General features: G+C 39.6%; 1 protein-coding gene across 2 annotated transcripts in view; it reads right to left on the bottom strand.

Annotated features, from left to right (window-relative positions):
* Positions 1 to 13,001, bottom strand: part of otofa (otoferlin a) — a 64,666-nt gene that overhangs the window by 41,911 nt on the left and 9,754 nt on the right. For both annotated transcript variants that reach the window (XM_053613573.1, XM_053613572.1), the window contains exon 3: positions 4,684 to 4,772. In XM_053613573.1, coding sequence (XP_053469548.1) covers positions 4,684 to 4,772 — 89 coding nt within the window. The remainder of the gene's footprint in view (positions 1 to 4,683; positions 4,773 to 13,001) is intronic.

Raw genomic sequence — 13,001 nt, 5'->3', positions numbered from 1 at the left:
GATACAAACCCTCTAAAACTAGGTCAGCATGATTGCTTGATTGCAATCTTAACGCACACACACACACATTTTTTTTTTTTTATTCTTTTTTGGTCCAGTTCCTCTTCCCACTGCTCTGCTCATCTCCGAGTTTCAAACTGATCACCCCTTTTAATGTTCCTTTCTATTTTTGCATCATTATCTTATACAGCGTGCCATGTCTGTCTATTGCTGTGCTGAGAAGATGCAGATCTTTCTCTTATAGACTAGGCTGGAAAGAAACCAGACATTAATATTAGTAGGTGTGTCCTTATGATCTTTGCTGGCTACTTTGTCGTAAACTCTAGACTGACTTTGCAGTGTACAGACCTGCACAAGTGAATAATTCACTGATCTGGGATCAGGTTCTGACTCCTGATGTGCTTTTCAAAAGACCATCTATGCATTATTGATCTTCCAGGCGACAAACAATTGACTTTCATCTGCTTTATAATTTAATTCAGCCTCTCTTTTCAGAACGTGGCTTTGTTTGTTTGTTTGTTTGTTTGTTTGTTTGTTTGAGTGAGTGAATCAGGGGGAATTTACAGCTATTGTCCTGTGTCTGATTATCAGTTTATTCCAAGCTTGGCTGAGAACAGACGTTTCACAGGAAGACGACTGATCAGAATATATTCCGGCTTCAGTTTCCAGGTGACAGCTTTGGCTGGATACGCTACATCCCCAAGCTGGCGTCAACCCTCATGTGTTGGAACGGAGGTATTTACACACAAGGGGCGATCAACAAGATGTAGTGAGTTTTGTCATAATGTCATATTACTCGATCCCAAGAACGAGCAATTTCTCAATACCTCGTTATAATGCTGAGAAATGCATGTTCAAATCAGACGTATCAAATTATAGCAAATTCATTTAAGGCAAATCTTAAGAGCTACCTTTATTTAAATTCTTTAAAATGACCATGATCTCGTGGACTGTAATATGCCCTAAGAGACAACGGTGTTGACTCAGGATTGTCAACTGGTGGACCACAGTCTCAAAACATTTCAGCAGATCAAACCAAACCAGATTTTTACAGACTTTCATGGAGATGTCATTTTGATTTTGTTTGTGACATTATGGCTTGTTTAAAAAAAAAACAAACAAAAAACCACACCATAAATAATGTTTAAAGATGAATCAGTAGGGAAGTATGTGTTTATTCTCCGATTCAAATTCAAAACTGATGTCTGTTCAGATGTCTGGTCTGTGCTCGTTAAAAGCAAAAACAAAATATAACCACATCAAATGAAAATGTTTTACTCATCAGTAGTAGTTAATACTGGCCATGATAGAAAGGCTGCATAGCCATGGGTCAGAGTACCCAAGCTGACCCCTGTTCACCAATAAAAACTCCTACAAATGGGCACGTGAGCATCAGAACTGGACCGTGGAGCAATGGAAGAAGCTGCCCTGGTCTGATGAATCCCGTTTTCTTTTACACGTGGATGGCCGGGTGCGTGTGCGTCGCTTACCTGTGGAAGACATGCCACCAGGATGCACTATGGGAAGAAGGCAAGCCAGCGGAGGCAGTGTGACGCTCTGGGCAACGTTCTACTGAGAAACCTTGGCTCCTGGCATTCATGTGAATGTTATTTGACACGTACCATCTACGTAAACGTTCTTACAGACCAAGTACACCCCTTCACCCCAACATTAATAATGGCAGTGGACTCTTTCAGCAAGACAGTGCGCCCTACCTCTGCAAAAAAAAATGTTCAGGATGGTTTGAGGGAACATAACAAAGAGATCAAGGTGTTGACTTGGCCTCCAAATTCCCCAGATCTCAATCCATGTGGGATGTGCTGGACAAAGATCCATGGAGGCCCCAGTTTATGTCGTCCTGTGTACCATGCTCAGAAAATGTCACGTGTAACATGGACTCAAGACATCTCCCTTTCCACAAGCAAAGGCTACACTCGCCTGAACGCTGATCAATCACTATATAAATCAGACGTATTTAAACTGTGGGATGATTGCAATACCTCTGTTGCCTTTCCAGCGTCTATACTGTGTAAGCTCTCAGTCGCGTTCATTATTATTGCCTCGATGTGCCTCGACCCTTGCAGTTCATCTCTGTATTTCTTTGCCTGATTTCCAATCCGGCTTTCTGATTCTTGCTGCTGTTGAGCAGTTTGATTTCTGCTCTCTTTGTTTCCTCGATATATTTTGGAGTGAACTGCATATGATTTCTGGGATTAATACTGGAATCAAGATTAGATATAAGAGAATCCGGAGCGCTAAACGAATGCTGAAACCGTTCCAAAGCAGACTCTTTGAGGTTGCTCTTGATTAATATTGATGCATTGTGTTTGCTCATCTTTTCTGATCTGTCAGACCTGTTGTGCAGTGGTTCAGCGTCACTGTTCTTTGTTCACAGTGACTGCTCTGAAGGTGAGGAGACAACTACAGCGCCACCACCTGGCTGTTTCTGAACTATCGACTACAGTCATATTGTGTCCAAATACGAAGCTGTGTACGTGCTAGGAAATTAATGTTAAAAACATAATCATTCTGGAACTGTTTAATGGAGATATAGAGCTAGGGACTGTCTTGTCATGTTGGGGTTTAATGAACTTGTTTCTGTAATTATTGCAGTGTCTTCAAATTTGATGTTATTCACCCAGGGTACCTTTAGGGTTCTCAGTACCTTTAGGGTTGGGTTAGTATATATGATGCCTGTAGCTTAAGTTAAAAAATAACAACAAACTATGATTTTGCTCAAAATGAAAAACAACAACAACAACTATAAAATAATTTCAGGAAAATTGATTGTCCACAAGTAACACACAATGAATTTCTTGCCTGTTATTAATCTAATCCTACTAATGTACTAATTTTGAGACTTTTTTTTTTTTCCTTGATCATTTTTATACTTTTTTTTTTTTTTTTTAAATGAGTATGCTTTTTCCCACAGTGACTATTCTTTCCTCTCAAAACACTCTCTCAAAAATTGGCCACAGCTTTCCTGCAAATGCTCACTCCCCTCGCTCATCTTCAGGCATACCGCTAGATATCTAATGAGTTAGGGGACTCGCATATATTGCACTGGCATGTTAATTCAGTAAGATTATTATTATTCTAAATGAAGAATTGTAATTATTTCACCCATATGCTCTGCACATGCAGCAGACCTCCTCTACCACAGTAACGTAAAAACGAAGGTGTCGTGTGGTCACAGATGAGATACCCAAACGGTGTTAATAAGTCATTAGACAGGCAAGTGACATGCTCATTTAGGAAGGCTGAAATTTGTACCGTTATCTATGTTGTTTATCACGGCCTTGTCTTTACAATGTTATGTAAGCAGGTATATGTAATGGACTTCAACTCAAGACTGAGGCAAAAGAGGCAGAAAATCTATAAACAAGCTGCTCATGGCAGTGGCAGTGACTCATCCCAGCAGGGGGCCAGGAACGACAGAGCATGCTCTCTCTCTCTCTCTCTCTCTTTCTCACACACACACACACACACACAAAACATCTCAAGCGCGGGGCACAGATGTGTCACGCCTTGTCAGGATACAGGATTTAGCAGGTACTCACAGGGCTGTGGCTAAATGATAAGAACCTAAAAGTAACAACCATCAAGCCTGTGGAAAAAAGGTTGCACCGCATGACTGCAGGAAAGGTTAATAGCATGAGGAAAAACACACACCCACTACAGCAGTAGAAAATTCGACTCTGCATATTGAACAAAAACTACAAAAGCATTTTACACGATTTGACACATGCACACATGCAAACATTGCTATTTAACCTTAAAGGAGCAGTTTGTAATTCAAGCTGTGGGGGAAATTGTCATAGCATTAAAAACCTCAAAAAGCCTTCCCTTGACCTCCCCCCATACCCATCGCCCCCACCCACCCACCCACCCACCCGGCGTGTAAAGCAATGCAACTGTCTGTTTATATTTATCCAAATATTTGTATCTGTATCTGCATTCAGATTTAAAATCAGCAAAGTCAAAACTCATTTTGTTTTTTTGTTTTTGTTTTTGTTTTTTTCTTTCTTAAATCTATACCACAGGAAACAATGGAGACATAGGGTTATTGTTTTTGTTTGTACCTGTTCTATTTCACAAAATATACAGAATACAATCTAGTAACCCCCACGATTCGGAGCAGACGGCTACTTAGGACCAGCACATGTTTATGTTAATGAACCTGGCCTTTATTTGAGCCCCGTATCTGACAACCTCCAGGTTTCCAGTCCCAGCTCACACTTCTGGTTTCAATCTTTACGGCGAGCTTTCTAAAAACAAACAAAAACGAGCACAAAAAAAAAAAAAACGCATAATCTGGCCTTTGCTTCATAATGCACCCTTCCTGTATTATTTGTTGCATGAGAAACTAGTACAGCAAAGCAGTTTTCAGAGGCTACAACTGATGCAAGTGGTATTAGCTTCACGTTGTTTTTTTTTTTGTTTGTTTTCTTTTGCTTATGTTGAAAATATTTACTTCGGTGTGTGCGAGTTTATAAGAATATAGAACCATGGGATGTATTAAATGCTTGTAGGATCAAATAAACCTGTATGTGTGGTTCTGTGATCAATCGGGGCCAGCGGTTTTATTGTAACTGCATGGTTTACATTATGTAGATATATTCTAGAGTGTTTCTGAGGAATATTTCTGTACAAAACACTTTATTTTTATTAAGATTTGCACACCTGTTAGTGAAGACTTTGCTGTAGTTGTATATATGGATCTCCAACATCTCAGTACCATCCACTTTACTGGCAACTGGCCATCGAAATGCCTGAAGAAGAAAAAAAAAAATGCATCAGAAATAATCAATTAAATACATTCCTTCAGGGTCTCTGGATCAATCCAGTAAGCAGTTACTGGAGGTGAATGATTGAATGAATGAATGAACAGAAGGCTTAATTTCTCAACACTTATTGTTCATCATATGCCAGAGTCAATGGTATAACGTGACGGCAGTAACTAACAGGACGACGGGAACAGTTTTTTGTTGAGGAACGGATGTTCACTAGCAAAATGCAGTGGTATATGGGAGAACAAAACATTTCAGGATGTGCCGTATTTGAAAATCATCGACTCGGGGTGGTGTGATATGTCAATGACTATTTTCCTAAAACGGCATGCCTCCAAGTGTTTCATTCCTTACATTATTCCTTTCATTCATTACAGTATAATCCCTAACGCAAGTCTGTGGCGTGAGAAATATCGAGAAGTATAACAAAACTATATACGCTTCTCTATATCTGTTTCTGATAAAGCCGAAGATGTAGAAAAGCCAGACAGAGGCATGAAATTGCATGATATTCATTTCTGTAGTGGATAGGATTGGAGAACTGACAAAACACTACACAGCCACTGATTGATACTCCTGAAACTTTCAAAGGCAATCTCGAACTCTGCGGAACTTAATTCGTGTCGTTCTGGACCACCTGTCAGTGAAATGATCTATCAGCCTCCTCCTGTTTCGTAGACCTGGAGCTCCCATCTGTCCTACACATCCACGCAGCCAAGACCTGTAAGGGTTGTCAGACGTGTCATTTTACACCGTGATAATGAGGAGCGCCGGGCCTTCCAGCACTAAACTGCATGACAGAATCACCATTCAAGGTCACTGTGAAAGAACAGGACACTCCAGCAATGTGTATAATATGAGATGGCAGGTTTTGTTACAGTGCTTTTACAACGTGTTGGGGGGAAATATATGACAGAGGTGAACATAGATGAATATAGCATATATATGCTCAGTTGGAGAATCAATATGCAAAGAAAAAGTATCGTCAATATACTACGGTAATGTATAAGATTTTGCGACAATAATAATATGACCAACGCTTGAAGAGTAAAACATGGGAAAGGCAAGAAATTTCCAATAGGATCACTACGTAGTACGTTTCACTGATTATTGAAGCATCTTTGGACATCACTGATGATGGTTCAAGAGCCACAACGATAATCTGAGTCGTACATCCAGTCAACCACATGCCTCTCATACCGAACACACACACAATTAAAGCAAGCTGTCATTTTGACTGTGAATTCAACCCAATGCTTCTGTAAGCACTGTAAACCCCATTTTCCTTTCTGAGCCTGTGGTTCCATTGCCACAAGTTCTGCTACTGTCAGACCTGATTTGTAATCAATGAGTACACCGGGACGCACTACTGTTACAGTAATATGGCTACATTTATCAAATTCTTTCAAAAATACTACTCTGAAATCCAGTTTAGAATATTCCCAAATAATGAGTTCACCACAATAAAAAAAAACAAAAACACATTATTTGCATTCCTAGTGTAAATTTTATTGCTAGACTGAAATCTATTCGGCCTAATTTTGCTCCTTAAGCATAGATGGTGGCACAACAAGAGGGAATATCTGGGAAATCGAGCGCAAAACGCTGTCTGCTGATTTCTCTTGGTCACCATCCTACAGTCCTGTGTTTGCTATGTTTGTGAAGAAGTGGTCCTTAAGGGAAATAAGTAAAGACTTCATGACAAGCCTCAATGCTGTTTTTTTTGTTTTGTTTTTTTTTTGGTCACAGTCTAGTAACTAGGAACCAGAGAAACAGTAAAAAGAGTAATGTGAGGGTGGATTTGAAAAGCTATGCGTCTCGGTCTCAGCAACACACAAATGTACAAATCTCTTGTGTTCTTGTGCTAATTACGCTCTTAATATGAGGTCAGGGAATTTCAGTTGTTCATACGAAATATATATATATATTTTTTTTTTAAGAACAACAGCCATGAACATCAGAAATTTCCAGAGTATATAACTTGGAAAATAGAAGCATCTAGGAGCAATAATAGCTCAGCCATGAAGCAGTAGACCACGCGAACTCCTAGAGTGGAGCCAATGAAATCTGAAACAAGGGATTTACCTTTAACCAAACGTTAAGTGTTATTTACTTTAAGAGTGTCTGTTCCAATACTTTTGCTCACCTAAAAATTGGCTAGTCTGCCAGCAAAGTTGCCATGTCCTAAGATGTTTAACACATCTTGATGCAAATATCAGGAAATGAAAGCTCAAATTCTGATCTATAGAATCATATTCATCTCTTGATGAATTCTCGAACCCAGATGTTTTAAGTGTACTGTATGGCATAAACAAAATAATTGGCCTTGCGTTTCCAATACTTTTAGAGGGGACAGTGCCAATAGTAAAGTTTGCTGGAGGCGGGATCATGGTCTGGGGCTGTTTTTCTTAGTTCCAGTGAAGAGTAATGTTAATGCTACAGCATGCAAAGACATTTTAGACAAATGGCTTGACATGTTTGGTGTGGAGGGTCTCCAATGTCCTGCACAGAGCCCTGACCTCACCGAACACCTCCGTGATGAATTGGAACGTCGATTGCAAGCCAGGTCTCCGTGTCCAACATCACGGATGTTTGCGAGGCACTGATGTTGTCCAACATCAGTGCCTCGCAAATACTCTTTATAAAACGGATACTTCCGGTCCTTGATTATGATTTTCTGAGCCACATTCGAAGCCGTTCTAAATTACTCTTTAAACACACACCTGAGACCTCATTACATCAATATTACTGCACTAAATAAATTGTTTCAAAATGTCAGATTTTGTTGTGAATTTTGATTTACTGGGTGGGCTCAGCATGGATGAGAGGCGGAAAGCGATGGAGGGGATAGAGGAGGAAGATGCTGAAATTAATGAGAGAGAAATCGCAGCGCCGCCTTTTGCATTTGTTAGGCTAATAATACCACTTTACGCATCCTCTTACTGTTACTCAGACATATGTTGAAGCCTTTCCACTTTCAATAAACGCGGCCGATATCGAGCTGAAAATCTGAAAGACGCATTGATGCCACCTACTGGACTGGAGTATAAAGTGTTTATAACTACACTGTGTTGCTGTCTGTGTGTTGCTTGGCAACCATTCTGCTAAATGTTGCTGAAGAACTACACTGCGTAGTTGAGGAATGATTATTTGTTATCGATAAATGATTGCATTTTTTGTTGCTGTGTGTTCATTTTATTTATTTGTTTATTTGTTTATTGTGTTTAACCTTGCGAGGTGTATGTAGTAACCGTTTTATAAAAGCTGTAAACCATGCCTTCTTGGGGATTATTACGTTATTTGACTGAATAGGCCAGAATTCCCACAGATCTTGTAGAAAGCCTTCCCAGAACACTGGAAGCTGTTATAACTGCAAAGTGAGGTCCAACTCCATATTAACACCAATATTTGTGAAACAGGATGTCCGACAAGCTCATATAGGTGTGATGGTCAGGTGTCCACAAACTTTTGGCCATATAGCGTGTTTATTTTTATGGCTTTTTCAGTTCCACTGAACCCTGCTCTCTGGAAGCCCAGACCACTATAACCTTGATTTGCATTTCCCATGAGTGTTCACCGTTCAGGAGACTAACATTTCCAAGTTCATTAATGGTGGTTTTGCTGCTATGGAGATGAACCGCGTTAGTCTCCGATTTGCCGCAACCTAGAGTATCTTCATGTTCAGCTGCTCATTAAGAATATAGCACTAATGAAACTAATAACAATAACGTCAAACAAAGTTGTTATTATGTTTATGCCTGAAAACAGGAATAATGTTTTTTTCATGTTTTTAATTCTACTGTTCAGATGCCAAAGCGACAGTCCAGCTAATAAATTCTATTTATTAACTTGACCAAAAAAATGATGTAAATGTTGTGGGGTTTTTTTTACAATTTAAATTTTTATTTAAAAACATAATAATACATTTAGTTTAGTTCATTATTAAGAGTTCATAATCAAAGCTACTGTTAAGCAACATTATTGATTCTTACTAACTTCTAATCTTTGTAACTGTTCAGTTTCAATGAGCCTGTGCCCATGATATCCTTACATTCTTGTTCTTGTTGTAGCCCATTCACCTCAAGGTCGATTGTTTGTGCATGCTGAGATGCTTTTCTGCTCATCACAGGTGTAAAGAGTGATTATTTGAGTTACTCTAATCCTTCTTTGGCAGCTCGAACCAATCTGGGCATTTTCTTCTGACCTCTTTTATCACCAAGGCATTTCTACCCACAGAACTGTCACTCACTCAGTGTTTGTTTTTGTTTTGTTTGTTTTTTTATGAATAATTTTTAGATTTTATTGTTGTTGGTTATTTATTTATTTTTTTTGGTAATTGATTGATTTATTTATTTTTCTGTTTTGTGCATTTTGTGTAAACTCTAGAGTATGCTGTGTGTGAAACTCCCAGGAGATCCACAGTTTAGTTTCTGAAATACTCACTGTATTCAATCATACCATGGTTAAAGTCACATTGCATTGTACTATGGTTGCATTGTACTGCTACCATATGATTGGCTGCATGGATAACTGCATAAATAAGCAGATGTACAGGTGTTCCTATTAAAGTGGACGGTTTGCATATGTAAATATATATATATACGTCAGATTTAGGGTTGCCAGATGATTTATTTGTTAAAATGGAGAGTTTGAAAGAACTGGCTCAGTGAATTAAAACGAAATTCCTTTTACTAGTACTTCCTGGAGGGAACAGTGGCTTAGTGGTTAGCCTAGGGGCTTAGTCAACCCCCTGAAGCACAGGGTTGAGGGTTGAGATCCTGCCTCCACTCTGCGTGTGTGGAGTTTGCATCTTTGCCCTGTGCTTTGGGGGTTTCCTCCAGCTACTCCAGTTTCCTCCAACAGTCCAAAGACATGTGTTGTAGGCTGATTGGCATTTCCAAATTGTCCATAGTGGGTGAATGTGTGTGCGATTGTGCCCTGCGATGCTCCCTGAGTTCCCTGGAACAGGATCCAGGCTTCCCCGTGACCCTGTGTAGGATAAGCGGTACAGAAAATAAATCAGATTATAGATGGATGGATGGATGGATGGATAGTACTTCCTGTTCATTTATAGACTACCCTTGTATGGGCTACCTGTGCCAAATAATTGACAGGCAGAGATGACATAGAAGTTTCCTGATTGATGACTACAGTTTTCTGTATTATGTGATTTTTCCATCCATCCATCCATCTTCTATACCGCTTATCCTTCCTTCAGGGTCACGGGGAAACCTGGAGCCTATCCCAGGGAGCATCGGGCACAAGATGGGGTACACCCTGGATGTGATTTTTTATTTATGTAATTTTTTTTACAGCTTATTTCCAGCTGCATTATTCGTTATCCAAATGCTCAAAGGAACATACTGTGTATAATTAATGTTGATACTGTTTATATGATTAATATGGTGTTATTTATGGTATAAAGCGAGACGTTATTCCTTCAGAAATGATTTGTCAAAAAAAAAAAACCCCCGTTCATATTAAGATTTGAGGATCCACACAACTGCAGAGGCACCGAGAATATAACTCAAGGACTCATCAATTTTAAAGTCGAATGGCTGAATTATTCACTCACTCCCTCAGTTACACTCTCTGTTCATCTCCCTTTCCTATCTCCCTACCTTTCATTCGCTTTTACTCTGTCTCTAGTGGAACTTTGCTTTCTAAATAACATAGACACGAAGTCACATCAAGGCTGAGGCTGGGTTCGGGATGGAATTCAGTTGAGAAACAAAGCTTCAGAAATCAATTTTCAGCCTTAGAAACAGCAAGTACTCTGGTCGTGACTTAAAACTGCATCCCTAATAGGTCAAGACTGCACAGTCGTCTACTGTATTCTCCCCAAGCTCTCCTCCCTCGTACGTCTGGTTCTTTCTCGTCCTCTTACTCAGCTTACGGCATTTCATAGCACAGCACACCATACAGTAGCTCACAAGAATATCTTAACTACGGAACCTTGTCGAAGGTTGTGCAGATTGCGTGAGCGCACCACATTAATTTGGAGTGATTTCACGCGGAGATTTTCATTTCTGCACACATTTTCTCCGAGCCATATGGCTTCACAGCACGAACAGCGCTTATTTCTGTGACATTTAATACATTTTGGTCATGGCAAATCTTTCTATGACCTCTTCCTTTCTATGATTTATCAGGCTTTTATCTTGTTATTGCTCTTGCTTTTGCTATCGCATAGCAAGGAATGAATAGATCAATATCGAACCAAACCAACTTGCTTTTTCTATTTGTATTTTCTATTTGACTATGCAAATGGAGCAAGAGATCAGACCACCGAACAAAAATATACTCTATTTAAGGGGTGTAAATTTCACTGAACGGGTCTCTATACTGGTTCAATGCAACGTTACATGTCACTGAAGCATGAAAAATACAGCGCTCTAGATCTGGAGTCTGATCTTCACGCTTTTTTTTTTTTTTCTATAATTAGGTACGTAGGAATTTTGTTCACATCGTGTTCCTTTCGAATAGTTTTTACAAACTCAATTAAAATATCTATCTGTTCTCAAGCATGAAATGTTCTAATAAGTTGATCCCAGAACTGTCGTTATAAGACTTTTTCAAATTCCTTCTGCAGTCCAATTAATTTCACCTTTCCACATGTGTTTAAGCCAGCCATATTCATCAGACTACCAGCAACCTCACACTGAAAAACAGGTCAACCAGACGCAGACCCCGTTCAACCACACTGTGTGGCTAAAAGCCCACATGAGCACTGTACCACCAGCTTCACTCATTTATTATCCTCATTAATGTATTTGTGTAGTCTCACTTACAGAACTTTGACCTTTTGCAAAAAAAAAAAAAGAAAAGATTTATTAATGTCACTGGAACGTAAAAATGAGGTACAATAATCTAACGTATGAAGTAGCATTTTGTGATGTGATGATCATAATGATACATATCGACTGGAGGGGGCTGAGATAATAGGCTTCAGTCATCAGCTCCAGCAGCGAGAAGTTTATTATGTAGATAGATGCATCCAGCAGAGACCGAGCAAGAAGAAGAAATTATCTTAATGTAGCACGTCTCAGACTGATGTCTCAAACTGTTATTGTTTCTTTCCAAATCTCACTTTTATTTTTTTTTATAGAAACTCCATCCATCCATCCATCCATCCATCTTCTATACCACTTTATCCTTTTCAGGGTCACGGGGAAACCTGGAGCCTATCCCAGGGAGCATCGGGCACAAGGCGGGGTACACCCTGGACAGGGTGCCAGTCTATCACAGGGCACAATCACACACACATACACACACTACGGACACTTTGGACATGCCAATCAGCCTACCATGCATGTCTTTGGACTGGGGGAGGAAACCGGAGTACCCGGAGGAAACCCCCACAGCACGGGGAGAACACGCAAACTCCACACACACAGGGCCACGGTGGGAATCGAACCCCCGACCCTGGAGGTGTGAGGCGAACGTGCTAAACTATGCCCAATTAAGTGGCTATCAATTTGAAACATTGTAACTTTGTCACTTTACAATGATGTCTTTCAGCCCATATCTTTCTGAATATACACATGGGTCGGTGATCGAGAGGTGGTTGGGGATAAAATATAAAGCTGTTCAGATTGAAATGGTGGCAACTCATGTCTGTTTTAACTCCATTCGGGATGTATTGTGGTAAAACCACTAAACTGTATGCACAAAGATTATCACAGATGTTTTGCACCAAAATGTTAGTCATTCCATAAAGACGTTGGAATTGACCAAACAGTTGCTCAGAGGTGAGAAGGCAAGTGATGCCAGATTGGAGATGACTCACTAATCAGGCCAGAATCACAATAGGAGAAAGATGCAATGGCAGGTTTAGAGACACAATGTTATAAGAGGATGTCTTTCTTTAAATGGAAGAACACTGAGTCAAACAATCCTGATTGGGGTTTTATACACCAGAGAAGTATTTTATTTAAGTACCTTAACCTTTAAAATAAAGACTTAGGCGTCCAGACTTTCCTCATTTTCGTACCAAGTGGTTCCAATTGTAGTTAAAGAAGAATCCAGAGTAGTTATTAAATAACAAGATTTAATAGTAATAAGACGTGTTTAACTTGGATTACCAAGAGGAGGATGAAGTTGAAGATGTAATAGAGTTGTTTACAAAAATAACGGGAAATGCATGACTACTCAGAAGCGTAGTGAAAGTAATAAGCTTGGTATTGGTGGCAACGATCAGTGGGGTTCACA

Source organism: Ictalurus furcatus, chromosome 25 (assembly GCF_023375685.1).
Source record: "Ictalurus furcatus strain D&B chromosome 25, Billie_1.0, whole genome shotgun sequence".
NCBI classification, from domain to species: Eukaryota; Metazoa; Chordata; class Actinopteri; order Siluriformes; family Ictaluridae; genus Ictalurus; species Ictalurus furcatus.
The sequence above is the reverse complement of the archived record's forward strand: the minus strand, read 5'-3'. Positions and strand labels throughout refer to the sequence as shown.